Source organism: Saimiri boliviensis, chromosome 13, assembly GCF_048565385.1.
Source record: "Saimiri boliviensis isolate mSaiBol1 chromosome 13, mSaiBol1.pri, whole genome shotgun sequence".
In the NCBI taxonomy this organism is placed as follows: Eukaryota; Metazoa; Chordata; class Mammalia; order Primates; family Cebidae; genus Saimiri; species Saimiri boliviensis.
In genome coordinates this window covers 86,546,485-86,574,347 of record NC_133461.1, presented here as the reverse complement: position 1 = coordinate 86,574,347, position 27,863 = coordinate 86,546,485, and the positions used below count along the sequence as shown (strand labels likewise).

At 49.3% G+C, this 27,863-nt stretch overlaps 1 protein-coding gene across 1 annotated transcript; it reads right to left on the bottom strand.

The window, feature by feature from the left end:
- Positions 1-1,888: 1,888 nt before the first annotated feature.
- DUSP4 (dual specificity phosphatase 4) lies at positions 1,889-20,485 on the bottom strand. The gene is made up of 4 exons (XM_003944056.4): positions 19,567-20,485; positions 9,288-9,433; positions 7,418-7,637; positions 1,889-6,552 (listed from the first exon to the last, which is right to left on the bottom strand). Exons 1-4 carry the CDS (start codon positions 19,997-19,999, stop codon positions 6,167-6,169), a joined length of 1,185 nt encoding a protein of 394 aa, XP_003944105.1. The 5' UTR covers positions 20,000-20,485; the 3' UTR covers positions 1,889-6,166.
- Positions 20,486-27,863: the final 7,378 nt, after the last annotated feature.

Here is a 27,863-nt window from a genome sequence, read left to right as displayed (position 1 = left end):
TTAGTGATTTCCATTTGGCTTAGTGATTTGAGGGGACTGAGATTTATTTTCCTTTTTCAATGGTTTCTACTGAATGCATATCACTTCTGTACCACCGTAAAGTCAAAAAATTATTAAATCAAATCCTGGTAACTTGGGGACCATCTGTATGTTCCACTTTTTCCAAGTGTCTCTATGTGTCCCTTGGCAAGGCTCTACCATGTCCATCATATACTCCCCACCTATTTCTGTTAAAGTCTATCATTGATGTGAGAAGTAGAAAAGTTCCTTTTTAAAGTTTCCTTCCTTGTTAAAGAATAAGTATGCTAATAACTTTGTTAAGCCCTATCCTATGTAGCTGTTAAAACATGCCATGCTTACAGACAGGCACGTAGTACAATCCATATCCTTGTACTTTAACCAAAATATCTGTGCTAGACATGCTTACAGGCATGTCTCAGCTCTCCATTGCTTTTACCTGTTAAGAAAAGTTTTAAGTTGTTAGCCAATTGGGTTTTAGTTTAGATTGTGAGGTCTGGCTCCAGCCAAGAGACCGGACACAGCAGTAAAGATGACCCCAAATGTATAAGGAATAAATTTGTGTGTTTTCCTTTGTTCTTTGTATTCTTGTGGCAAGACAGCTAGCAGTCCAGGAAGTAAAAATTGCATTGCTGAAAGATCCTTTGTTTCAGTGCAGATTTTTCTTTGTGGCACCAAGCATCTATTTCCAAAAATAGGTATATGATTGTAAATGGGATTTTCTACCACTTCTAGTTAATTTTTAATTGATATTTCCTATAGGAAAGCTGTTTGTGTTTACTTTGTAATCAACCACTTACTGAATTACCTTATCTCTGATAGTTTGTCAGTTGATTCCCTTTTGTTTTCCACAAATCATCTGAAAATTGTTGGACCGCCCACTTTCCACGTTGTATACTTCATTTCTTTCCTTTGCTAATTACATTGGCTAGTGCTTCCACAGTTATGTTAAATCATCATGATACGGTGGGAATGCATGTTCACTAATGCCTTTGGTTTTCTTTTTGGGAAATTCACACCAATGAAATCTGATACAAGCAATCCACAATCAGTACCAAGGATAACACTGACATGATACAGGCTTTATCAGCTTACTTCTTCAATCTGGCCTTGATACATAGTGCTCATTTTCACGATCCCAGTGGAATAAAAGATCAGTATAATTTCTTCAGATTCTCTTGAGACAGGCTGGACCCCCTCCCCATTGGGGAGGGGTGTTCCAGTAGTGGCCACTCCTTTTGCATTCTTCTGTTACACCCAAGCACAGGATATAATGATGGCTCCTCATGGGGAGAGGTCAATCTTAAACAGCGGTAAGTACAAAGTGATGACACATAACAGATGCTCAGAAGTACTGTCCCTCACCATCATTCACTTCTTCCCTGTCTCTCTGCTACTGGAGGACATCATGGAGAAATCAGGTTCTTAGAGATGAGTATCAGCCTTCTCTCACCTGCTTTGAAGAGTGCCCAGGGAGCAAAAAGGGTTTCATGCCACGTGCAGTGGCAAAGCTGAGGCAGGAGGATGGCTTGAGCTCAGTTCAAGACCAGCCTGGGCAACATACGGAGATCATGTCTCAAAAAAAAAAAAAAAAAAAAAAAGGCCAGGTGTGATGGCTAACACCTATAATCCCAGGACTTTGGGAGGCCGAGATCGTTGGAACATTAGAGGTCAGGAGTTCAAGACCAGCCTGGACAACATGGTGAAACACTGTCTCTACTAAAAATTAGCCAGGTAGTAGTGTCATGTATCTGTAATCCCAGCTACTCGGGAGGCTGAGGCAGAATTGCTTGAGCCTGGGTGGAGATTGTGATGAGCTGAGATTGTACAACTGACTCCAGTCTGGGTGACAGAGTGAGACCTTGTTTCAAAAAAAAAAAAAAAAAATTACCCTGGTGTGATGGTGTGCACCCATAATCCCAGCTACTTGGCAGGCTAAGGCAAGAGGATCGCTTGAGTCCAGGAGTTCAAGGTTGGAATGAGCTACAATTGTGCCACTGCATTCTAGCCTGGGGGACAGAGCCAGACCTTGCTGAAGCAAAGAAGAAAAGAAAAGACACAGGAAGAAAAAGAAGGAGAGAAAGGGAAGGAAGGGAGGGAGGGAGAGAAGAGAGAGAGAAAGAGAAAGAAAAAGGAAGAAAGGAAGAAAGGAAGGAAGGAAGGAAAAAGAATAGAAAAGGGCTTTGTCTCCACTGTGCTATTAAGTGGGCAGAGTTATTGACCCAGTGGTTCTTTCCTCCCCTTCCAAGTCAAAACAGCAGAACAGTTTTCAAGGAAAGATTAAAAACCAAGCCGGAAGTGGTTGAAAATGTATTTATTTTTTTTAAATGATCTTTTTCAAGCAATAAATAAAACCAGACATACTGACTTCTAAAAAACAAAACCAAACAAAAATCCCCTGACCTATATACATCCTACAGAAATACAGGCATATCAAATGTAGAAATGACATCACTCTGAAAGATGGGCCTATTTACCCTATTTACACAAGTTACAAGAATTGCATTGCTGTCTTTAAGAAGTCTCTTCCTTGAATGACTCGTAAACTCTAAGGGAGAGAGGGTTTTGGTGGGGAAGCAGGGTTCAAAGTGGAGACATCCTCCATCTTTATTGATGGACAAGACAGTCTCAAGGAAAAACATCAATATCCAGGCACTGTATTGAGTCCCTTAACAAGGCTCCACAGATTATCTGGCTTTCGAAAAGCCTGGAAGGGTGCTCCACTCAGGAGCTCCCGAGAGAAACCATCTTGTCCCTCAGCCGGGCTGGGATTGGTGGTGAGACCATGCTGAGCCAGTGGCAAACCCGTGGCTGTGATTTCCACAGGACGGTCTGGCTCTTTGTGCTGTCACACCCAGCCTCCAACAGTGCCTTGGCATCCAGAAAGCATGGCAGTTTCCCAAGCTTGGCTGCACAGGTAAAGTACCTGGGGAGCTTCGAAACACTGATGCCTGAGTTCCCCCCAACCCCACCACTAGAACTGGCTGAACTGATCTAGGAGAGCCTGAGTATCAGAATTGTGAAAGTTCCCCAGCTAATTCCAACATGGAACCATGGCTTTACTACCACAGGCTTGGCTGGTGGCCAATTCTCAATATCCCGTCTCTTCCTGTCATGTTGAAATCAACCATCCTACCTCCCTCTCTGAATCTTCCCAAGATTTAAAAACTTTTCTATGGCTTCCCAAATTAGAAAACTCTCTGGAATCCAGCTGGAATGAGCAACTGAGCAAAATGGCCTCGGGAGGGAATGACGGGAGCTGGGACCTACCAGTCACCTGCTCACCTCCGCTTCAGCCGAATACTGCTCTGTGGGAAAGCTTGGTCCATTTCCCCCAAGGCTCCTCCACACACATCCCTGGGTCAGACATGCTGGGAGGGAATGGGCAGCATTCCTCACTCTCTACAGAATACCCAGTGAGCAGTCTGTCTTTCACAGCTGACAGCAAAGTTGATAATCAATGAAGGGCAATGCTTTCCTGTCATTACAGATATTTTCCATCAGTAGAATCCCTTCATGGGAAGGATGGATGCTGATCGAAAGTCATTGACCTTTTGGACTGACCCTGGGGTGGTGTCTTCATCAGAGCGATTGTAAGTCATCCAAAAGACTTCTGATGAAAAAACAATTTTAAATAAGTCCTCCTTTCCAATCAAGCCAGTGATTTTATTTCTAAAAGTTTTGAGACTCGTGCTGTTATCAAGCACAAAGAAAATGGCTTTATAAATAGTTGTTTTGACACTGTGATAGAAGACTAGGGAGGAAAGATGTCACTGGAGCTAGTCCTGAGTTCCGACTGTCCCCATGGTGGGAATCCAGTCTGGGAAAGCAGGACACTTTTGGCAAATGTGCACTCATTCTATAAAAACTGAATCTGTTCTGCAGGTTACCTTCCCTTCTTGCCTTCTGTCCTGTCTCTCTGCTGCTGGGACCCAGGTCTTTTTTAGCTGCAGAACCCACTGGACTTCCAGGAATCAAGGAAAAGGTGGGTATGTCCGACTGTGTTCTCTAAATTGTTCCATTGTTCGGGAACCCAACCCCTCCACGCTTCAACTGTTATTCTCAGAGGAAGCAGGGAGCCCCTGGCTGTTCTTAAAATAGCCAGTGGGAGCTCTAGCCTCATTCACAGGCAGAGCTCTAAAGCTACTTTACTAATAAAGTCAGGATGAATGAGGCCATCACAGGTTCATGGAAGGAAAGGTAAACAACCTGGTCCTGTCTAGGATGCCAGATGAGAAAGAGCATCCCAGCGTGATGGTGACATTGAGGCTTGATGTTATTTATGGGTGAGCAAGAATGTTCATTAGATGTAGACTCTCAAAGGGAAAACAAAAAACAAAAAAACATGCTCTCACTTCTAGACAAGTTTGCAATAACCTCTAATCTGGCACTCCATAACAAGACTGTTGCACAATACTACAAACAAAATAGCATGTAGCTTGTTCCCTCATCCCTCCTCCCCAAACCCTCCCCACAGAAAATGTTTCTCCCTTCAAAGCCAGTCCTTATTTAGAAAGGCCCAAGTAAGGATTCAAAATGGCACCCACATGCCCATGATGCACGTCCCGGGCGCCAGTGGCCAGCCCCCTCACCAGCCATCAGCCCCGACCCCACCCTGGCCCTTTGGTTTCCAGTTTGGGAAATTCCTACCAATGGACTCTGATATAAGCAATCCACAATCAGTTCACTGATGCTCTCTTGTCCTTCCACACTTCGAGGAGACCTGAAATGTGGTATATATTTCCCTCTTTTTATTAAAAATCTTTTAGGTGAATATTTTAGGTGACCCTGGGGTGGTGTCTTCATCATTTTATTCAAAAATATTCACCTAACCAGGAATTTAAAGAACACAAGAATTGGTTGGTATATTTCACTTCAGGTAACCCCCTAAAATTAAAACCTCCAATTGATGCAAAAAAGAAAAGATGGTGCTTCCACTTACAAAAGGATTCATTTCAGGATTATCTCTAGTTGTCTGGATTCCCCAATGGCTGGCCTTGCCGAATGATTTGCTGTAGGAAAATTTGAACCGCACCCGATTTTCAAGGAGCACCTTTGTTGCGATATGGCATCGATCACAGACGATAGACAAGTCTTAGGCAGATTTAGGCAAAAATTGCTCCCACCACCAAAGTGATCATTGGAGAGAAAAAAGGTTGTCTTTTTGTGATCTAAAATTGCTTCAGTGGCCTACATGCCCAGGAACCAGCTTCAAAAGCAATTCATGTTGGCCATGGTGACATGCACCTGCAGCCCCAACTACTCGGCAGGCTCAGGTGGGAGGATCTCCCGAGCCCAAGAGTTGCTTGAGACCAGCCTGGGCAACATATTGAGATCCTGTCTCTTTTTTACAAAAAGGCAATTCAAACCTAATCCTTTGCTCTCTTCCTCCTCCCCCGACCCTGCCTGCTTCTCACTGGCAACAAACACAAGGTGCTGATCATGCTACCTCGCCCACGCCTACAACACACCATTGACTTCCTAACTGCTCTGACATCTGCATGCTATGTGCTCAGCTGTCTGACATCAATATAAATATATTCTAATTGCACTGTCACTAGACTTCTTGTACTTACATATTCTGAAGAAAGTCTTAATAAATACTTTATTATTAAGCATCATTATTCACCTGTTGGTGACTGAGAAATGAAAACCACATCCTTGAAGATTTCTTCTTCTAAAAAAAAAAAATTCCTGTAACTACAACGACAACAACAAAGGGACAAGCACACAGAACCAGGCACTTCTGGGAAACTTGTCTTCTCATCCCTTTGCCCTCCCTTCCTCCCCCTTTAGTAAAACTGGTTGGGCACGTTTGCTAGGATTTGTGGGTTTCATCAGTTCAAGCCTTACTGCTTAAAAAAATGAGGTAAGAAATTTCTATCAGAAAAGTAAAACTGACACATAAACCGAACCAAGGTCTTCCCTGGCTGCTGCGGCAGCCGTTATTGCTCTAAGTTGGAGTGTTCTGTTTGCTTTTAATGTGTATTCGGAGTCCTTATTGCCATTCTGGCTGGCCTCGCGGTGGGCCAAGGAGAAATGATGGGAAAGGAGCTCGGTCGCCTGCTCGCAGCTGCTCAGTCCCGACTTTCTGCCCGTGCCACCCTTGCTGGGAGCCGGCTCTGGTTCTGGGGCCCCCAGGGCGGATCTAACAGCTAGGGGAGGTGGTGATGGGGCTGTGCAGGTAGGGCAGGCTGCTGGGGGCGGAGTGCACGCCCACCGAGACCGGAAAGCTGAAGACGAACTGGGAGGTGGGCGTGGCGGGGGTCTTGCCTCGCTCCCGCAGGGGTCCGGAGGGGCTGGCTGCCTCCGCGGCACAGGATGTGGCCAGCACCTGGGACTCGAACTGCAGCAGCTGCCCCATGAAGCTGAAGTTGGGCGAGATGATGCTGCGGCGCTGCTTGACGAACTCGAAGGCCTCCTCCAGCCTCACCCGCTTCTTCATCATCAGGTAGGCCAGGCAGATGGTGGCCGAGCGCGAGATGCCCGCCTGGCAGTGCACCAGCACACGCCCGCGGCAGTCCTTCACCGCATCTGGGGACAGGGTGCCATAGGTGAGTGCACGTTTCTGCAGACCCCGCCCCGATTAGGGGCACCGGCCAGCACTGGGGGTGAAGGACTCTGGAGGAAGGAATAGACATCCTACACCAAGGACTGGGGAGGAAGAAAACCCACGTGGGAGAGTCTCTAAAATGCTCCCTGTTCTGAGGTCTGTTTTCCCAATCATTATGCTGGAGTTAGTTTTCCGGTCAAGGATTTCCATTTGCAGAAACAAAACAGTGGGGCCCAGGGTGGTGGTGGCTCATGCCTGTAATCCCAGCACTTTGGGAGGCTGAATCGGGCAAATCACTTGAGCTCAGGAATTCAAGACCAGCCTGGGCAATATGATGAAACCGTCTCTACAAAAAATACAAGAATTAGCTGGGCATGGTGGCACACTTGTAGTCCCATCTATTCTGGAGGCTGAGGCCAGAGAATAGCTTGAACCTGGGAGGCGGAGGTTGCAGTGAGCTGGGATGGCACCATTGCACTCCGGCCTGGGCAACAAAGTAACACTCTGTCTCAAAAATCAATCAATAAATATAAATAAAATAAAAACTGTGGCTTACTGCTCCCTGCATGTTCCTCCCCATTCAAAAAATCTCACCATCTGGGCACCAGAGCCATGCAAGGGGAAGGTGACTGACTCTGCAAGCTAAGCCTGGGCGTAAGTCCCTCTTCCCTCCTCCCTCCCAAACCCACATCCAATGCACAAGCCTTCCTAATGAGGAAGAGGGGAAATGGGGACTCTTGGATTCAGTGCCTCCCATGTCCACCTTCAAACCGGGCTTACAGGGGTTCCTTCTCATCCTTCCCACTGGCCCTGGGACCCAGGAACCCGAGTGCAGGGCCAGCCTACCAATGTACTCTATGGCTTCCATGAACCAGGAGCTGATGTCCGCCTTGTGGTTGTCTTCCACCGGGATGCACTTGTACTGATAGTGTCCTTCAAAGTGGTTTGGGCAGTCGGAGGAGACATTTAGCAGGGCCGTGATGCCCAGGGCATCCAGCATATCTCTCCGGGCGGCATGGTAGGCACTGCCGAGGTAGAGGAAGGGAAGGATCTCCACAGGACCCCCCTGCAAAGAAAGGGAAACAAAGTCCCCCCCAACGACACAAGGGTAAGGTGCTTGGCACAGGGAGTGGACACTTGTCTGCGGAGAGCTTTCCTTTCCAGGCCCCATGGAGGATGCCTGCTGGGTCTGGCCCTCCCAGGCACCCCCTGTAGCCTCCTGGAGCTCTTGGAGGGGCGATAGGCTTAGGGAGACTTCTCCAGCCTTTGACCTCTACTTGTGGGCAAAGAGGCCAGGGCAGGTAAAGTCTTGTGGGTCCCTCCTGCAGCCCACCTCCCCCATGGCAAAAGAAACGGCAGGATAATGCGAGCCTTGTGGCACCATCTGTGACATGGAGTTGATACCTGCTAATCATCAAGCCATTTGCTGTGTGGTTTATGGTTATGTATTCACTGGGCATATAAAAAACAGGTGTGCAGTGGCTCACGCCTGTAATCCCAGCACTTTAGGAGGCTGAGATGGGAGGATCATGTGAGCCAGGAGTTCAAGGCCATCGTGGGCAACATAGTGAGACCTCATCTCTATGAAAAATTAACCTGTTATGGTGGTACACACCTGTAATCCCAGTACACACCTGTAATCCCAGCTACCCAGGAGGCTGAGATGGGAGGATCATCTGAACCCAGGAGTTTGAAGCCACAGTGAGCTATGATTGCACCACTGGACTCAAGCCTTGGTAACAGAGTGAGACTCTGTCTCTAAAAATAAACAAATAAATAAGCCGATGCCTTCTTGGCCACACAGACAAGAGAAGAGATCTTGGTAAATGAGGAAACGCTGGCTTAAATTCAGCAAATGAGATGTGGGCAGCAGAGTCCATCTAACTGAAAGAGCCCGAGGGTTCTTTGTAAGAAACACAGTGGCTCATGCAGATTTTCTTAGAGGGAGGCTTTGTAAGAAACACAGTGGCTCATGCAGATTTTCTTAGAGGGAGGGTGGGTAACCATCTATGTCCATTTGGCTGATACATGGGCAGCCTGCCTCTCGGGGACCAAGATGCAGTCCATGACCTGCTACTTCAAAGAAGGATGACCTCAGCTTCCCAGAGAGCAGGTCCCCAGGGCTTCAGGTGGCCTCACTTGTCGGCACACCATGCTAGAGGCCAGGTCAGGGAGTCGTGTCTTTGAATTTTTTTCTTAAGGGGAGGATATTTAGAGAGGGAAGGGGAAGATTGCCAAGGAGTAAATGGGCCCTACCTTACATCCCACCCCAATACTCAGGGTTCACTGAATTCTCCCCAAATTGAGACATAACATTCAAAAACTTGAAAAAAAAAAAAAAATCAGAACCAGAGCCATGGGCCCAAATCAGTGATCCCAGCACTTTAGGAGGCCAAAGCAGGAGGATCACTTGAGGCCAGGAGTTCAAGACCAGCCTGGGCAACACAGCAAGACCCCCTCATCTCTACCAAAAAACTTCTTAAATTAGCTAGGTGTGGTAGGGCACACCTGTAGTCCCAGCTACCAGGGAGGATCCCTTGAGCTCAGGAGTTCGAGGTTGCAGTGAGCTATAATCACACCACTGCACTCCTAGGTGACAGAGCAAGACTGTCTCAAAAGCAGACAAAAAACACCCTCAGAACTCTGAAAAGAAAGCACTGCTTGGCCCCTACACTGCCCCTCACCCCCACTCCCAAGCGCTGCACCCCAAGTCTACCTGGTCATGTAGCGGGGTCCCGCAGGAGCTGCAGCCCAGGTCCAAGGGCTCTGTGGCACTGGGGGGAAACGGGGGTGGGATGGCTGCCAGGGCCTTGGTTTTAGAACAGAATTCTGGGTACTCGGAGGAAAACCTCTCATAGCCACCTGTAAAGGAGAAAGAAGCTCAGGTTAATGGGGTCACTAAGCCAGCAGGAAGTCAGAAAGAACTTAACTCTGAGACTCAGGCCAGCTGCTGGGAAGGTGGAGCGGGCATGCTCTGCATTTGCCACTGGGTGGCGCTGTGGACCTAGCGAATGGCCATGGAGAGGTTTCCAGAGATGCAGAGGACATGCTTGCCAGGACTGCAGCAAGGCTGGAAGAAGTGTTATGGACAAGACCTGGGTTAGAGAGTTAGACACCCAAAGGAAGATGTGCAGAGAATGTGCAAAAAAGACTCTACAGAGTAGCTCCTTAGGACAATGACAAAAAAGAAGGGAAGGTCACACTGGGCTTCCAAGGACACTAAGCACCTGAAGAGACACCTGTCACCCCAGATTCCAGCCCTTCTTCAGGGGAGGTCCTCCAGTGTGAGAAAGAAGGAAAAGAAATGACCCTGCCACAAGCTCTTCTGGATGTCAGCAACGGAGCTGTTCTGTCACCCAAGAGGCCAGAACAAGAGGAAATGGGCTTAAATCTAAATAAATCCCTCATGTTACATGCAGGTTTGCACAAGGGAAGATTTCCCCACCGGAGAGTGCATAAGCCCTGGAATGTTTATCTGTGGGTCATCTTCCAGAGAAGGGAGATATTTTAAATAAAAAAAGAAGCCAGGTGCGGTGGCTCTTGCCTGTAATCCTAGCACTTTGGGAGGCCAAGGTGCATGGATCACGAGGTCAGGAGTTCAAGACCAGCCTAGTCAAGATGGTGAAACCCTGCCTCTACTAAAAATACAAAAGTTAGCTGGGCATGGTGGTGGGCACCTGTAATCCTAGCAACGCGGGACGCTAAAGCAGGAGAATCGCTTGAATCCCGTGGGGCAGAGTTTGCAGTGAGCCGAGATCATAGAGTGAGACTCCGTCTCAAAAAAAAAAAAAAAAAAAGAAGAAGAAGAAAATAAATGGCCAGCCGAACTGGAATAGAGGCGGTGCTGCTATCCAGGAGGGGTGGAGGTGGGTGGGATACAGGGAAAGGCCGCAGGGAAGCCCTCCAAAAAGACAACCACTCAACCCCTATCATCTCTGGTTTTCTTGTGATCTCTGGGATTCCCTTTGTGGCCAACTTCCAATCTACAGTGCTATCCATGTGTGGCCCTGCTTTTATTTTGATTTTGCAGTTTTTGTAGGGCCAGAAATTGATTAGATTGATTCAGCAGGGCCTGTGTGTTAGAGACCCATTCAATTGACTCCCACGACAAGTTGGCTGACGGTCCCAGATGTCACTGCCTTTGCAGTCTTCATGATAGTGACATAGGACCACCGTGCCCTAGGGCCATTCACAGAAATTTTCCAATGTCCAGACATGTGACGCTTAGTCACTTGCCCCAAATCCCAACCCCAAAGACTGCTTCCTACTGAGAGGAAGGAAACTGTTCTCTACCACAGTATAAGACTTATAGAAACAGGGCATACAATTTTTCCTCTCTGACTGGAGGAAGCTCCTCTACTCCCCTCCTCTCCCTCCCTCAGGATATAAATGGATCTCTCTCTGGTCACAGGCCCTTGTTCCTGCTGAGTCACAGTGACCAGCCTCCCTGGATGGAAAACCTGCTGGCGGGGCTGGTACCATCAGCTTTGGTCATGCTGGTGGCCTTGGCAGCCACCTCATCACAGAAACACCCCCTCCCTCTCATTAGAAACCCCTTTCCTTGTCCGGCTGCCAGCACTGCTACACCAAACGCAGTGATTAGAGGATGGGGGAAGAGGAAGCAAATGTCTGCCTGCAGCTGAAGTCCCTCAGGGGCCTCTGTGATGGGAAACTTCGGTCAATGCTCCCTTTTGGAGGAAGTGGAAGGGAAACCATGTATCAACAGTGGTTGGACACCTGTATCCCAAGCCATTGCTTGTTATTCTATGTACTTCTCTAGGATTTGCAACAATTCTAACTAAATGATCCTTCTGTGTCTGTTACATAATTTGAGCTGTCAAAACACATGTTAAAATGACATGTTAGACCCAAGTGGTGTCCGGCAAAATCTCACCACCTAGACAGACAAGCTATCACCTGCACCAGAAAGCGAATGGTTGGGCAGCCCGGGAGTGCCAGGACAGGCCCCAAGGTCACAGAGCAAAGCGGCGCTGGGGGCTGGAGAATCAGGAAGAGCCCAGAGCAGCTGAAAGGATGATGTCCCCATGGCTGAGGGTATGGGACAGGGCACTGGAGTGAAGGTCTGGAAAAGGCACAGGCTCTGCCATCAGGTTGCACCCCACCCCGAGCATTTACCAGCCTGGGCTTCCTGAACCTCTCCAAGCCTCCTCCTTGTCTGTAAGAGGTGATGAAAGTCTCCTGCACAGGGGCCTTTGAGGATTAGTTCCAATAGCCAGGCTCTGCGCCTGGCATCAGGGAGACAGATCATGAAGTTTTCCCTTCTTGGTGCCTACAAGGAGGGGTGCCCTTGGGTGCCCTCAGCAGAGATCCTCAAAGGCCAAAGAGGAACCAGGGGACAGGGTAATGCTGATAAGTGTAAGGTACTAGGCCTTTGACAGCCTGCTCTCCCAGAAGCCCATCTCATGGTTTCTGGAGACCTCCAGACCTCCAGATTTCGTAGAGAAGACAGGAAGGGCTCCACCTTCCCTCCCAGGCACAGCCATCGCTGCCACTCAGCAGAGTCCTTGCCAGGGACCTGGAGCCAGCCACTGGTCATGGAGTGGTGTGGGGGGCAGGGAGGGCCCAAGTGACCCATTAGACAGGGAACAGGCTAGATCTTGGCTGAGGGGTGCCATTGGTCATCTCCCCCAGGCTGATCACAACTGTCTGAAAAAGGCACCATTAAAAGGCAGCAGAGAAATGATTACGGAAAAGTCAGTTACCTCTGCAGAAGTTTTGAAGCATAAGCAAAAAGAAACAAGGTGAAGAAGCAAATTCACTCAAGGGGCAGGAGCATTGGAAGGTTCTCGTCCCTGACAGTGGTTGCCAGCTTTTAGGGGTCTGTGTCTAGTTGTCAGAAGATGCCACACTAAAGGGAGTTCCTTCTGGTGGGCCCCAGGCTGCACTCAGGCCAGCACCCATAGGTGAAAACAATATGATCTGAGCTGGTGGAGACTGGAGGATGCAGTGAAGGTGAAGCGGGAGGATGCCTCCAAGTTAGCATTTCTCCATCCATGGAAGAAGCTGCTCACGTCCACCCCGCACAGGGCCACGCCCCGCCCCCGCACAGGGCCACGCCCCAGTAAGTCATCTCTGGGTGTCAATCTATGCCACCTCTGCCTTCCACCCCTTCCTGGGGGGGGCCTTCTCTAGGGGGCACTGCCTGCAGGTTTCATCAAGTGAAGACAGACTTTTCATGCAAAAACAGAACAGATCCAAATAGGGCACTGCTGATATTTCACCAAACTCTGCTTCTATCCATCCATTTCCTAATCCAGGTGATCATGAAGTCACAACCCATTTTTTTTTTCATGGAATACAATAGAATAACTTAGGAGGACCCATTGCACTTAAAGAGAATTTCATTTCATGGAACTTTTTTTTTCAGGTGTGCATGTATCCCTCCCCTGGGTCACAATATAAATTGAAATGTGTTTCTTACCATGGGCGGGGTCAAAAAGGATTATTCTAAGGCTAATTCCACTCAGTCCCTGCTACCCATCCCAAATCCATGCAAATACTGTAATCACAGCTCTTTCAAGACCTAGATATAGGTCACCAGTTTCATCCCAAAAAATCATGAAAGGGAAAGCTTATTCTCATTGTCTACAAAGGGGCTGGGCTCCATCCCATGCCCTAGCTCGGGTGCAGGATAAGTGGAGAAGATCCAGGTGCAGGGCCAACTTGCATTGTGGAATCTGGACAAGTATGTTCCCTTCTTAACGCTGGTTTTTCCCACTCTCAATTCTCAAAATGTAAGAATTTCTAATTATAATGATCTTTAAGTTCCAGTATCCTGTTATTCTCAATATCTAGGATCTACTTATTTGCAGGTCAGTTTGGCCAGCTCTGAAGCAGAAGGGGCCTAAAATCTGCATTTTTTTCTTCTGAATAATTTTATTATCAAATGTGCCATTCCAGATGAATGAATTTGGACTTTTTTTCCTATGCCCTTTGAATGTTTGTAATGAATGTATTGAACATTCTGTGTCCTACTGAATAAATTCCATAACAGGTTTCTTACTCATTTCAACCTGTTTTTCCCATGTGCTTATTTAAGGATACATTTTCTGTTCTTTTTTTTTTTTTTTTTTGATATGTACTCTCACGCTCTGTTGCCCAGGCTGGAATGCAGTGGTGTGATCTCAGCTCAGTGCAACCTCCACCTCCCAGATTTGTTTCTCCTGCTTCAGCCTTCTGAGTAGCTGGGATTACAGGTGCACGCCACCACGCCCAGCTAATTTTTTTTTTTTTTTTTTTTTTTTGTAGTTTATTAGTAGAGACAGGGTTTCACCATGGTGGTCAGGCTGATTTTGAACTCCTGACTTCATGATCAGTCTGCCTCAGCCTTCCAAGGATTACAGGCATGAGCCACCACACCCAGACTATATTTTCTATTCTTAAATCTCTCATTTTGTCACCTTTATTGTACAATTTGAAAGTCTGGAAGAAAAAAAGGAATATGATTTTCATTCAACCTACTTGGGGAATAACTCCATCTACAGTTCAACTCCGCCGTGCCTCCTTCTTCTCACACCCTCATACAGAGAGGCAATTTTCAAAGTTTAGTGGAAATGAGGAGCCTCATCAGAAACTCTACCCTGCACTTATGCCTTGCAGGAGCAGGAGATAATGTATGTAAAAGTACTTTACGAAGGGCAGATGGATGTAGCACTGAGAATATCAACATAATAGGATTGTTAACGGGATCTGTGACTGGGAAAACTGTCCTTTGGTGGTGACTATGATCCTGGATCTTCCCCGCCACACACACACACACACACACACACACACACACACACACACACACACAGGGTCTCTCACTCTATTTCCCAGGCTGCAGTCCAGTGTCGCGATCATGGCTCACTGTAGCCTTGACTTCACTGGACTCAAGCAATCTCCTTGCTTCAGCCCCCTGAGTAGCTGAGACCATAGGCACATGCCACCTTGCCTGGCTAATTTTTGTATTTTTTGTAGAGAACAAGTTTCACCGTGTTGCCCTGGCCTCAAGTGATCTGCATGCCTCCGTCTCTCTGCAGCAGAAAAATGATTGCGGAAAAAGTCATTTCCCTCTAGTGGAGTTTTAAAGAACAAGCAAGAAGGAACAAGGTGAAGAAGCAAATTTGCTCAAGGGGCAGGAGCACTGGAAGGTTCTTGTCCCTGACAACGGTCGCCAGCTTTTGGGGATCTGTGGCTGGTTGTCACAAGATGCCACTGTAGGATTGTAGGCATGAGCCACCATGCCCGGTCTTGGTCATGGATCTTAACGTGGCTGCCACTTTTTCCCCATTATGCCCCCAGCACTCAGAATAGCACCTGATACTAGGCAGGGCTTATGGCCTTGCTCTTGCCAGAAAGTCATGCTCCTGCAAGAAAGCCTTTGGGAACTCTATGTGAGTGCTGACTCAGTAAGCCCCTATGTAAATGCTGACGTATATTTAAAATCTAAGTAAGTGAACTTCACACCTTGGGACTATGAACACAGAAACACCTGTACCTTCCTGCCAGTTGACACCTAATGCCATGCTGAGGACTCAAACTGGTATGCAGTCTCTTCCAGTCTTCCTGGGTGATCTGCTATGTTCAGCAAACTGACTTCCGTTGGAGTGAACTTTTCTTCCCATCATGCTTCCTCTTTGTTTGCCATGAACTGCCTCCTGGTAAGGAAATCGGCTATCGGGTTTCAGATGCTCTGATTTTTTTAAAAAGGAATTTCTTGGCTCTGTATAGTAGCCATCCTTCCTCTCTCCCTAGTTTTTCTGAGCAGCCCATTTTTGTGGGTGCAGTCCACCTCTCCTAGAGGCACCCAGGATAATAAGCCCAAGGAAGTTGTGATAATCTTAAGGGTCAAGTTTTGCTCTCAATTTACACCTACATCTGTCTTTCGTTACTTTTTTTAGTTGGAGACATCCAATGTAAAGGATGCCTAAAGTAGTGAGATTGCTTCATTGTAATTATTTAACAAATTACAATGGGGTTAAAAATTACCTGTAAGCACTTACACTTCCAATCCTTGGCTGTCATGGACATTGTATAACATTTGCAAGCAGAAAAGCTACCGTATTTGCAAGCAAAAGGGTATTCTATTTGCAAGCAGAAAAGCTAGTCATTTTCCCTTTAGGTAGAAAAGGTATGCAACATTGACATCCCCCAGAGCTGTGCTGTTTGATGCCACTGCCCTCCTGGAGAACTGAAGACAGAAATGGCAGTGGTGGGGCTAGTGAGAAAAAAAAACAAAACAGTCACCAGAGTTGCCAGAGCTGTGAATTGTGCCTCTCTTCCCCCGCAATCATCATTGGCCTTAGTGACTGCTTTCTATAGAAAGGGTAACATCGGAGGCTTAGGGTCAGGCCCTGGGCTAGTGGATGCTATTGGGTACTACAGGGTGAGTGGAAGGAGAAACTGTAATATCTAGATGATCTTCCCCGTTTCTCGAACACCTCCAGGACAGCTTTTCAATAAGAACTATCTAAGGCTGAGGGAAATTTTAGGTAAGTGGAAAGAAGGTAATGTTTTTATGCCTGAAATCTTTTTGCATAACAGGCTATTTTGTTATTTGGAGATATTAAAGGCAAAGAATAGGGTAAGAAAAAGCTCTTTTTGTCTTTCTCTAATGACCAGGGGAGTCTCAAACTCTAATCCAAGATTTGCAAATGAGAGAGAAAGGGATTTCAAGAAGTGTATTGTGATAAAGCCCAAAAAACTAAAATGTCCAAACTGACCCTAAAAATACCTTACAGGATTTAAATTAAATGAGCTTTAAAAAAAACTACCCCACTGGAAATCCTTTACTAGCAAAGACAAAAAACACTGGGATTTTCGGTATTGCTCTTAGCAAAACTCGGGTAATCTTAGTAAATGTAAAGACTAGGCAGTACTTTCTTGATACTCAGCAAAGTTTGCCTCCCTCACCTGCATGGAGCAGCCAGTTCAGCGCGGTAGAAGGAACCCTTCAACGTGGCAGAAATGGAAAAACTGAATTTTAAAATGCAATTAATTAGGAGAGTTAGATAGCTTTGGCTGGGAAGGCTACTACCACTTCTGAAAATATTACCTTGTTCTTACTGCTTCCTCTAACCCCTCCAAGAATGGCAGACACCAACCAGCAGGCCTTCCACGGGCTTCCTGACCTGCCCACTTTTACAGACACGCACAGGCACACATGAAATGAGACACACATTAATTTCCTCGCTAGAAAATAAAATGAACAGCTCCAGTAGGAAACCAGCTCTCAACGATTCAAGCATTTACCACATATAATCGAAAGGGCTTTTTCTTCGTTTGCTTCTCAAAATTCCCCTTTAGGTCTCTGCCCCGGAGCCCCCTCCCAGGAAACCACATTTGCTCCACTGCACTGGCTTCCAGGCTAGGAAGGGAGGTGTATCTGGAGTCCTGGGAGACACCTTGATTTCCTTCCCCAGCCCCTTCCTGCCGGGCTATGGGAGCAGATACTGACTTTTTCCCCTGTGCCCTCTCTAGGGATGCCTTTCCATTAGAGGGCAAAGAGGAGGAAGAGGAACTGGGTTAAAGATGGCCTCTGCTTAACACATATGTCAAGATCAGCTAAGCTAAACCGAGCAGGCCCCAGTTTACCTCAAGGATGTTCAGCACCACTACAGAGCAAGCTGGAAGATTCCCCCACCTCTCAATTTTAGATGCCTGCTTCCAAGGGCAGGGTCCCTTTGCTTGTGAAGCAGAAGCTGAATTTCTGGCTACAGGGCAGGGGAGGAAGGGCTATTCCAGAAGAGACTGAAGCTAAGTCTGCGGCCCCGGCCTGCACACCTCCCTCTGCAAGGATGTCCACTTCGAGATGCAGAAGATGATCCTCCCTGCCCGCATCGGGGCAGAAGACAAGAGGCAGTGCAGGCTCCAGGAGGAAACAGCCCTTAAAATACTTCTCTTCCGAAGGCCAGGCACCTCGCCACCCACAGGGGCTCTCATTTTACCAAAAGGCCTGGCCTTCCCAGTCACTAGCCTCGCCCAGAATCTCCAGGACTCTCGAATAGGTCTGGCTGGGTGAAATGGAGGAGGTTGGGGAGGGGACACTCAACGGGATTCACGAGGGACAGGGAGATGCCGCGCGCCCTGGGGATAAACCTGAAAAACTAATCCCTCTCTCCCCGGGAGCGGGGCCTCAGTGGCTGCACCCCCGGAAGCCCAAGGGCTGAGGTCCCGGAGCTGCCGCTCTAGGGCGGTCCCCTGCGGATTTCTTCCAGGAAGGAAAGCAAAACACAACAAAACAAACCCACACTCCACGTGGGGCTGGAGCCTAGCCCCAGCCCTGCTGTGTTCCCGCGGGTCCCGGGCTCCGAGGCCAGCGAAGGAAGGTGTGCCCGCGCTCTCTATCCGGAGAGTCGAAGGCAAAGTCGTTCGGGGAACATTCCGGCCAGCCCCGGTCATTCGAGGGGACTTGGGTCCCAGAGGAATTGCCCTCATCTCTGCCACCAGCGCGGACAAGCTCAAACAATGGCGCGGACGCCCACCCTGGTGGCCTAAGCAGGACCTGGCCCCTCTCAGCGGCCAGGCTTTCCGGGACAAGCCCCTTCCTGGCACTTTCTCCCGGAGCGCTTTGGGGAGAAGGGAGGGGGACTGGGCTCAAGTGGAGGGGCAAAAGACGGCTCTCGCGGAAAAAGAAAGAAAAATCAGCAAAATCGCCTTAGCAGTTCAACCAAAGGTCAACAGCAGCGTTTCCCCAGCAGCTGACAGGTCAAATGGGCAGGAAACAACTGCGGAGAACAAAGCCCCCCGCTGTTCGGCAGGGGCGAACCCGACTCTTCAGCACTGAGCAGTTTTGTTGTGCTTTTTGGAGTGGAGAGATTTCCGCCCCCCTCCAGCTCCCTTGCTCCCCAGTGGACAGGTCCGGAAAGGAGCGGAAAGGAAACGAAAGGAAAGGAGGGAGGTGGCGGGGGCGCCTGCGGGGGTAGGTGCGGCTCTTTGATGGAGGGGGGAGTCTGAACCGCCTCCCGGGCTCGGAATCGCAGACCGACCCGCGCGAAAGAATGCTCGGAATGCGGCGGCGGGAGGGGAGGGCGCAGCGCGGCAGGGGGCGCCTGGACCCCACGCGCCCTGCCCGCTCCCAAGCCCGACAGCCGCAGACACACCTGGCCCTGCAGGTGCGGCGGTCGCCCAGTCCCTCCAGAAACTCGGACAGCACGCGATTTTCTTCGGGATATCCGACTACCAAACATGACAAGACAGCCGGGTCGCCAAGTTTCGCCAGGGCTCGCTTACATCCGGCACGCGCCGCCATCAGATAGTCTCAAATCTGGGCTGAACAAAAGGTGGTCATTCTGCGCTACCCAGATTTGCAGGAGCCAGAGGACCGATTCCGCCCCGCGTCCCCCAGTTATACAGTCCTGCAGCCTCCCGCTCCCAGAGCCTGGATCTAGCCCGGGACGGAGATTAGCCACCTTCCAAGCGGAGCTCGGAGTTGGGCAGCGGGAAAGCAGATACAGATCGCTCTACACAGTGTGTACAACCCAATCATCCTTTCTGCATTTGCCAGGGTCTTGTTTTCAGTGAAACTGGCAGGGCTGATTGTACCTCGGCGCCCACCCGCCTTCACCCTTTTCCCTACCTCTCGGATTTTCCGGGTCGGGCTTAGTGCAGGGCCCCGGCATGCCAAACCGATAGGCCTATCTTGTCCCCACGCGCCCCGTGATACTTGAGAACACTTCCCGGGACTCGAGATGGGCGGCGCAGTAGAGTCGCTTCACCCTCGAGGCCAGGACCTTTAGTGTCAATAAACGAGCTTCGCTAGGACAGAGCAGAATTGCCGGCGACTGGGGGAACCCGCCCGCACTGTCCCTGAGGACTTGAAGCTCGCACTTTCATAGAAACCTTGCAAGCCCGTACACACCAACACGCACAAAGGGGCGCGCGGGGATCCCCGCAACCACGAATCACGCAGGGGACTCCTTTCCGTGCCAATAAGGCGCAGGCCTCCAAGACCTCCTCCATCTCCCCTCCAGCTCGCGCCCGGAGCCCGCGTTTACCTTTGAGCAGGCAGATGTCGGTGCGCTCGGCGTTGCGGCGCAGAGCCTGCACCACCAGCGACACGGTGCTGTCCTCGCGGAGGCTCTCGGCACGCGGGCTACGTTCGTCATAGACGATGACCGCTGAGTAGAGGCCGGAGCGCAGGCGGGCGCGCACCTCCTCCTCGGCGGGCAGGATCTGCTCCAGGCTCACAGAGCCCTTAGCCCGCCGCCTCACGATGGTGTTGCAGCGCACATTGACCGAGCCTCGGATGTAGCCCGCGCTGTGCGCCAGGAAGGGTCTGCAGTCCAGCAGCAGGCACTTGCCACCGCTCGGTAGCCCCAGGGCGCCGTGGCTTCCACTGCCTCCCGCGCCGCCGCCGTTCTCGTCCCGGTTCATCAGCCTTTTGAGCACACTGCAGTCCATCTCCCGCAGCTCCTCCATCGTCACCATAGTCGCCGGGAACCTTCGGCTGGGCGCTCGAGGAAGAGAAAAGCACCCGGGCCGCCTAGGCTGCAGGAAAGGGCGGGCGCGGGCTACGAGGGGACGCCCGCTGAAGTGGCCGCAAACGTGGTCTCCAGGCGCTCCCGCGGGCGAGTCTCCTCTCGGCCCCCTTCCTCCTGGAGCCCCGCAGTCACATAGCAGTCAGAGCGGCCTCGGGCGCCCAGCCGAACAGCGCGCGGCGCGGAGGGCGAGGCGGCGCTGGAGGGGAGTGTGTTTACGGGAGAGGACCGCGGACTCTCTTCGGCCCCAGCCTCTTGTGTATTTTTGCCGGTCGCGCTGCTCCTGTCGCTCCCCACGCTTCCCCGGCGCTCCGCGCACTGCCCCAGCCAGAGTTTCCTCCTCGGCTTAGAGATTTATTAATGCTCCTCCGCGCTCCCGGGGGAGGGGGCGCTCGGTACTACCCCGCCAGGCCCCGCCCCGTTCCATTCCGGGCCCCGCGCCCTCCCCCGCCCCCTGCGCTGACTCCCCGCTCCCTCCGGGCCCCTCCTCCCGCCCCCTCCCTGGAGCTTGAATGGAGCGCGGCTGCTCGCTCCCGGTCACGGGAACTCGACGTCACAAAGAGCGGAGTAAACAGGGCGCCGGGTGCTCGCCGTCAGGCCCATTCATAAAACGAAGACTGAGAGGAAGAGGGAGGCGGCCTCCGACCCGCCGCGAGCCGCAGGCAGCGCCGGGACTTTGTGAATGGAGCTCGCAGCGCCTTTCGCTGTCCGCTGGCAGGCCCGGCCTCCGCTGCGCCTTCAGCCCGGCATCCGCACCTGTCCCGCCGCTCAGCTGGCGGCGCCAAGGGAAATAGCCAGCCGAGGAGGCCGGGGCTCGGGTTTGAGCTTTCATCCGTTTGCACCTTCGCGCTTCCCCGCGTGACAGGCCCGCAGTCTCTCCCGGGTACCCAAGGAGAGGGGACTGGAGCGTCGCTGCCCACCCGGCAGGGCCTGCACCTCCTAGCCCCAGACTCCCTGTGCGCTTTTGGCCCGGCCAGTCCTTTCTGAAAACGCGATTCCTGAGACGTTAGCGTATGCATTAGCGTGATCGATTTTCATCCAAAGCCATTAAATCAGTTTTATAGCTTCCCCAGGAACGTGGGCAACCCCCTGCTTGGAAGATGAAAGAGAAAGTCCTTTCGCCCGAAGCCCAGGATCGGAGTGACGTGTGGGGTTTGTGGCTTTACGACCCATAGGGAGGCATTAATTGCCGGAATGGTGTTCCGAGGGAGGAGAACAGGCTGCACTCCTGTCCGCGCCTCCTAAAAGATGTTTATTTAACCCTGGTCAGGGGGAAAATAAGGTTTTCGGGTTTGGGGAACGTCTTCACCCTATCTGGCATAGTTGTGAATTATCCTTTCAGGAAATGACAGGTCCACATTTGGCGTGGAGCTGGGCCATGGAAAATGTACCCGTGAAGAATGACCTTTTAAAAGAACTTCAGCAGCTCTGGGCCCGATTCGGGTTTTCGGGCATCCCTTTTTCCAGGGCACGTGGCAGCCCTCCGCATCCCCATTTCTCTTTTGCATTTAATTTCCCAGAGGCGGCATTTAGCTGGGGGTTTATGCACGCACACGGTGGGGACCGTGCAGAAGTCAAAAATCATTCGCCCGACATCTTGCCAAGTCTTGTTACTGAGAATTAATCACAGAGCAAGGAAGTTATATGACTCGCTCGCAGTCTCGGAAGCTGCGGAGTAGCGTATTCCATTCCAGGGCGCGCGTGGAAGGCCGACCCAGGCGGCAAGGGCCGCGGAACCCACCGGGTCTCTCCCGCTCCAGCTCGCCCTCCCCCCACGCCTTTGTTCCGGGCAGAGTGGCTCTTCCGTGCTCTCACCTCCGGTCCCAGGGGCCATCCCTGCACTCCCAGACCGGAGCTTGGCGGAGCCTCCCCTTCCGAGACCTTCGACCCGCCTCGCCCCCCACTGCGCCCCAAATGCCCTGACCCCCGGGCCCTGCTCGAATGGGCTGTGAGGGGCACCGCTTGGGCAAGGTGATCTTTCCTTTTGCTCCGGGATCCAAAATGGCTCACTATGGCACTGCACGGATCCTCTCTCTTCTTAAAATTTAGTATTTTATTCATCATGGAGTTTTTGCCTTTTTTTTTTTTTTTTAAAGAAGCATTGCATCAAGATATTTCTTTTGATAACTGACTTTTCGGAGCCCTTATTAAATTTTGAGCTCGAGGCTTGTGCTCACCCTAGTCCAGGCCCTGGAAGGGGCCACAACTGTGAACTGACTGACCGAGGCTGCCAGGTGGTGGGACCTCGCGCCGGGCACTCCGAGTGGGAGATCAGTGGTCAAAGGCGTACCGCGAGGCCTCCCTGTGGGGAGGGCAAAAGGCGTCTGAGTCGTTTCCCATTCTGCTGAAGTGACTGTGGGGCTCTGTCTAATAACTCGCTTTTGATAAGGAGCAAGGCGCCCCCGGGGCCCCAACAAGTCCAAGGCTGATTTCGCTTTCCCGGGTTGCTCTTTGGCAGCTCAGAAATCGCCGCCTGCCAGGCCCAGGGCCGGAGCTCTCCCAGCGCAAGGAAACACCGATTCCTTTACAAAGGCTTTGATAAAGCATTTCTGGAAAAAGCCTCTCAGGAGGTAGGTCCGGGCCAATTTCACGCGTGTCACAGGAGCTGGGGAGTCGTCCCGGGGCCTCACGGGTCGCGCTCTGGGCCAGCCTTTGTCTCCCCTGCGCTGGGGTCGCCTCCAACGCCGGACCCGCGCCTGGCGCTCACGTGGCCCGTAAATAACAGTCAAATCCGGGAGGAGGAAAATGCCCATGGAACAAAGAGGCTTGCTTTCTGCACCTGACAGTAATCCGTGGTGGAGAGGCCCTAAATCGCTGGCGATTCACACGGCAAGGGGTGTGGGAGGGCGCGTGTGAGTGTGTGTGTGTGTGTCCACGTGTGCGTGTCCGCGCCTGCGCGGCTGTTCCCTGGAGGGTAGCCACAGCTTGGGACTTAATGCATTTAAGCCGAGAGCCACTTTAATTGAGAAAGCTAAGGACTGATTTTTTATTAAAAGACTAATTTAAAAAATCTCCTCCCGCTCCACATTGCCAATTCAGGAATTAGCCTTTTGTTGTGTGAATTTCAGCAAAGGAGATTTAAATTACCATGTTGTTTTTATCGGGATACTGTCTAAACACCCTAGATAGATATATTTTTAATTGTATGTTTGTGAGCCATTTGGTTCACAGTCAAATGAGTACAATGTGAGGGCTACGCCATGCCGAATGTAGAGATGATGATAAAACCTGTCTTCCCCAGCCTGGCCAACGTAGTGAAACCCCGTCTGTACTAATATATATATATATTAGCCGGGCGTCGTGGCAGGCGCCTGTGATCCCATATACTCAGGAGGCTGAGGCAGGAGAATCGCTTGAACCCGGCAGGCGGAGGTTGCAGTGGGTCGATATCACGCCACTGCACTCCAGCCTGGAAAACAGAGGGGGGATTCCGTCTCAGAAAAAAACAATAACAACAACAAAACAAACAAACAGAAAAACCTGTCTCCGATTTGTCTGCAGCCTGTGGATGAAATATAACCAGTTCAAACAGGAATCTTGTGAAACAGCTTGTCAGTAAGCAGATCTTGGAGAAAACAAAGGCATTTGAGAGCAAGACATGGAATGTCATTTCAAAGTTAATTTAATTAACTAAGGCATATTTGCAGGAATTGGGATGGGATTGCCCAAGGAGGGGTCTTTTATTTATATTCAGCAGTAAACCTCGGGGTGAAAAAACTTTTAGAAATTCACTCTGACAAGTAAATCCAGCTCCTCTTTCATCAGACAGTCCTTAGACTGGACTGACCTTATTAGTCACTGTCAGGCTCCAGCAAAACCCCTGCTCTTGTTTAAGAACATTTCTTTCCAATTAGGAAGTTGTATGATCTGGGAATCTAAAGCCCAGAGTAGAATCTCCAGAGAAAAGCACAGCTTCTATTCTGGTTTTGATGCCAACCTCTGACTCACTGCCCTGTCCCAAAGTGCCTGAATAAAACTTGCCTGAAAAATCATTAATGAATTAATTAAGGTGGTAATGGAAAGAAAAGTCCTGTGGCTTTTCCTTTCCTGAATAAAGAGGGAGCCTTGCTATTACACGGAACGGGAACAGGAATAATCTATTTTGCACAGATCTGTTGGTTAGGTTTCTTAGAAAACTGATTCGGGAACTCACCCCCTGGTAGTGGGAAGGCTCAAAAGAACTGGGAGATCCTCTCCTGCTCCTGAAAGCAGAGAAGCTTGTGGTCTATATAGTGTGTTCCCTAGGCAACATTTAGAAATGGAATTGAGAAATGTCTATCCTTCCCTACCTACCTCTGCCCATCAAGTCAGGACTGAAAGTGAAGGAAAGCCTTCAACATTCAAATAACCTAACCAGAAACCCGCAAAGTCACAGCCTGAGGATTTTTTTTTTTTGGGGGGGGGGTCCTGACTTTGTCACAGATCTTCATTTGTTTTCTCTGCTTGATGCTCTAGCACTTATTAATGATTTAAAAGGCTAACTTTTAGCCAGACAAGGTGGTTCATACCTGTAATCCCAGAACTTTGGAAGGCCAAGGCAGGCAGATCACCTGAGGTCAGGAGTTCAACACCAGTCCGGCCAATGTGATGAAGCCCCGTCTCTAGTAAAAATACAAAATTAGCTGGTGTGATGGCGGGCTTAGCAGTGTGCACCTGTAATCCTAGCTACTCTGGAGGCTGAGGGAGGAGAATCACTTGAAACTGAGAGGCAGAGGTTGCAGAGAGCTGAGATTGTACCACTGTACTCCAGAGGGGAGACGAGCAAAACTCCATCTCTAAATAAATAAATAAATAAATAAAAATTAAATAAAAGGCCAAGTTTCTAACCAAGGGTCTCTGCAGAAAGGTTTTAATGCATTGCTTCATTTACTGTTTTATCTTAAAACTATGCAATCTAGGCTATGCCACCATCTAGTTGGAAGCCTTGGGCAAGACAGTCTCCTTTGGCCTCACTTTCTTTGCCTGCAAAATGAAGAGTTTTGGGAGGATGGCTTCTCAGGTCTGGTCTATTTCCAACCCTATATAATTCTGAGCAGAAGAAACCTTGTTAGCTCCAAGCCCAAGTTTCACTATGTTTCTCATCTCACTCTCTGAAGAGCCAACCGCACTATAATGGCTTAAGTAAAGGACGATCTTTAGCTCCTCCCTGTCCCTGCTTTAGAATATAAATTCACGGAGAGCAGAGTTCATAGTTTTTATTTATTTGTTTAGTCAAGTGCTAATATCCCAAGCATTTTGATAAACGTCTTCAAAATTTCAGAAACAATTTTTGGAAAGAAACCCTTCTTCAAACAGGATAAAAATGAACTCAGAGACTGGACATGGTGGCTCACGCCTGTAATCCCCCAGCACTTTGGGAAGCTGGTGGATCTCTTGAGATCAGGAGTTTGAGACCAGCCTGGCCAACATGGTAAAACCCCATCTCTATTAAAAATACAAAAATTAGCCAGGCATGGTGGTGGGTGCCTGTAGTCTCAGCTACTAGGGAGGGTGAGGCAAAAGAATCTCTTGACTCCAAGGGGCAGAGGTTGCAGTGAGTCAAGATCGGGTCACTGCATTCCTGCCTGGACAACAGAGCCGGAGAGTGAGACTCCATCAAAACAAAACAAAACAAAACAAAATCAGCAACAAAACCTTGGTCCTTGGTCTTTTGGTGTCACTCTAGCTGTCCAGATTCTCTTATTCATTCAACAAATGTGCTAAACTTAGGAAGGGGCACGAGGAAGACAAATTTGCCCAAAACACTGACTCTGTTTCCAAAAAGCTGACAGTCTCATCGGTCTAGTCAGGGTGTGATTGCCGCTGTACATTGCCATAGAGCAGGATCTAACAAATGTCATTAGAGAACAAGCAGCATCCCAGGAAGATTCAGAAGAGAAAGGGATGGAACCACGTTGTGGGGTTAGGAAAATGGAGGAAAAGGCCATCACAAATAAAGTTCATCTACTTAAATGTTATTCCTGAGTGTCCTTGACTTCTCTTGCAGGTTCTTCTTCTTCTCCTTCTCCTTCTCCTTCTCCTTCTCCTTCTCCCTCTTCCTCTTCTTCTTCTTCTTTCTCTTCCTCTTCTTCTCCTTCTCCTTCTTCTCCTTCTTCTCCTTCCTCTTCTTCTTCTCCTTCTCCTTCTCCTCCTCCTCCTCCTCCCTCTTCCTCTTCCTCTTCCTCTTCCTCCTCCTCCTCCTCCTCCTCCTCCTCCCCCCCTTCTTCTTCTTCTTCTTCTTCTTCTTCTTCTTCTTCTTCTTCTTCTTTTCTACTGTTATCTCACCTCTGACATTGATGCTACCCTTGTGCCTTGTATTCTTTTCCTTTCATTTACTAGCATCTCTCTTCCCCAGTGGGTTTGCCTGCTAAAAATAGATGAGCAATTGGTCTGAAACTACAAGGGAGCTAAGATGATGCAAAAGCTCTGTAGCAAATCTGTGCCACGGACAAGGAACCGACCTAGATGGTGGCTGCCCTAGGTCAGGGCCCGACTCTTTCCTTGCCATCTTAAGCAAGTCAGTTATTCCGTACTTTGATTTTACCATCTGTGAAACAAAGGAAAATAATATAATTATTGTTTACATTTTATTATTTACTGTTTTCAGGACAACAAAGTGTCGAAATCGCCTTTCCAAGGCTTTGATGGTGACTGTACTTTCCACACCCATGTTGACATGGTCAGAAAAGATGTCTTTTGGACTTGTGAAATTACTTGAATAAAAATTCTTACCATGAAGGAGGCATAAAAATCATGCTTATTTGTGTGTCTACTAACTCTTCTTTTACTGAAAAGTGAGACAACCTGAAATCAAGTCTATCAGAGAAAATCTGGGACTTATTTCCTCACTGACAAAACAATAAATGAGACAAAGTGTTAAAGATCTCTGTCGTGACACCTGTTTGCTACCAGAGCCCCAAGCCATCATCATCCACTGATGTCTCCACATGAATCCTGCCAGAGGTCCTGGACAGTCTTCCCTGCCCAGTGAGCATGGGGAGTGTGTCCTGCTATTCCGGCAGGTCACCTATTTTTCACTTCCACATCTTGGCCTCATGGAGGGCATTCTGTCTAATGGTCAGTTAATTCTTCCTGTAACCACATCGTTGCTGACCAGGTGCTGGGCAGTGCAAAGAAAGGTGTCAGAGCTTTCAGCTTAAACCTTGATTGGATGGTGAGCAGGTCTCCTCCAGCTAATCAGTGACTTTAGAAAACCTGGAATCCTTCAGAAACCCTAAAGTCCTTCCTTCTGAGTTTTCTGGTAGACCAAAGGAAAAGGCCGAGAATCAACAATTTCTAAATAAGAAATATCCACCTTAGCTAAAAGCAAAAGGCCTTTGATACTGTATGAGATTGGTCAACTCACTTCAGTTGAAATAATGGTTTTCTGTAGTCAAGGCATGAACACCCTTTCCCCATTGGATGGGACGCTCAGATTACCAGCCCTGGAATGGAACAGAGGGAGAAGCAGAGATGAGGAGGAGCCAAATGACCCCCACCACAGCCCACGCTTCTCAATCATTTGCCATTCTGAGATGATACCTGCAGAGCTGTAGCCCCATCTGCCTGGATGTCTTGGTCGTCCTTCCCCACGGAGCTGCTCGTCTCTCCTCTATGTAATCTAACTCCTATGAGTCTAGTTTTTTAAACTTTTTAATTTCTGTTCCTTTTGTTTTTAGATTACAAATAATAATTGTACATATTCATGGAATACAGTGATATTTTCATACCTGCATCTATCTACCTTGTGTAATGATCAAATCAGGGTAATTAGCATATCCATCACCTCAAACGATCATTTCTTTGTCTTGGGAACACTCGAAATCCTCTCTTAT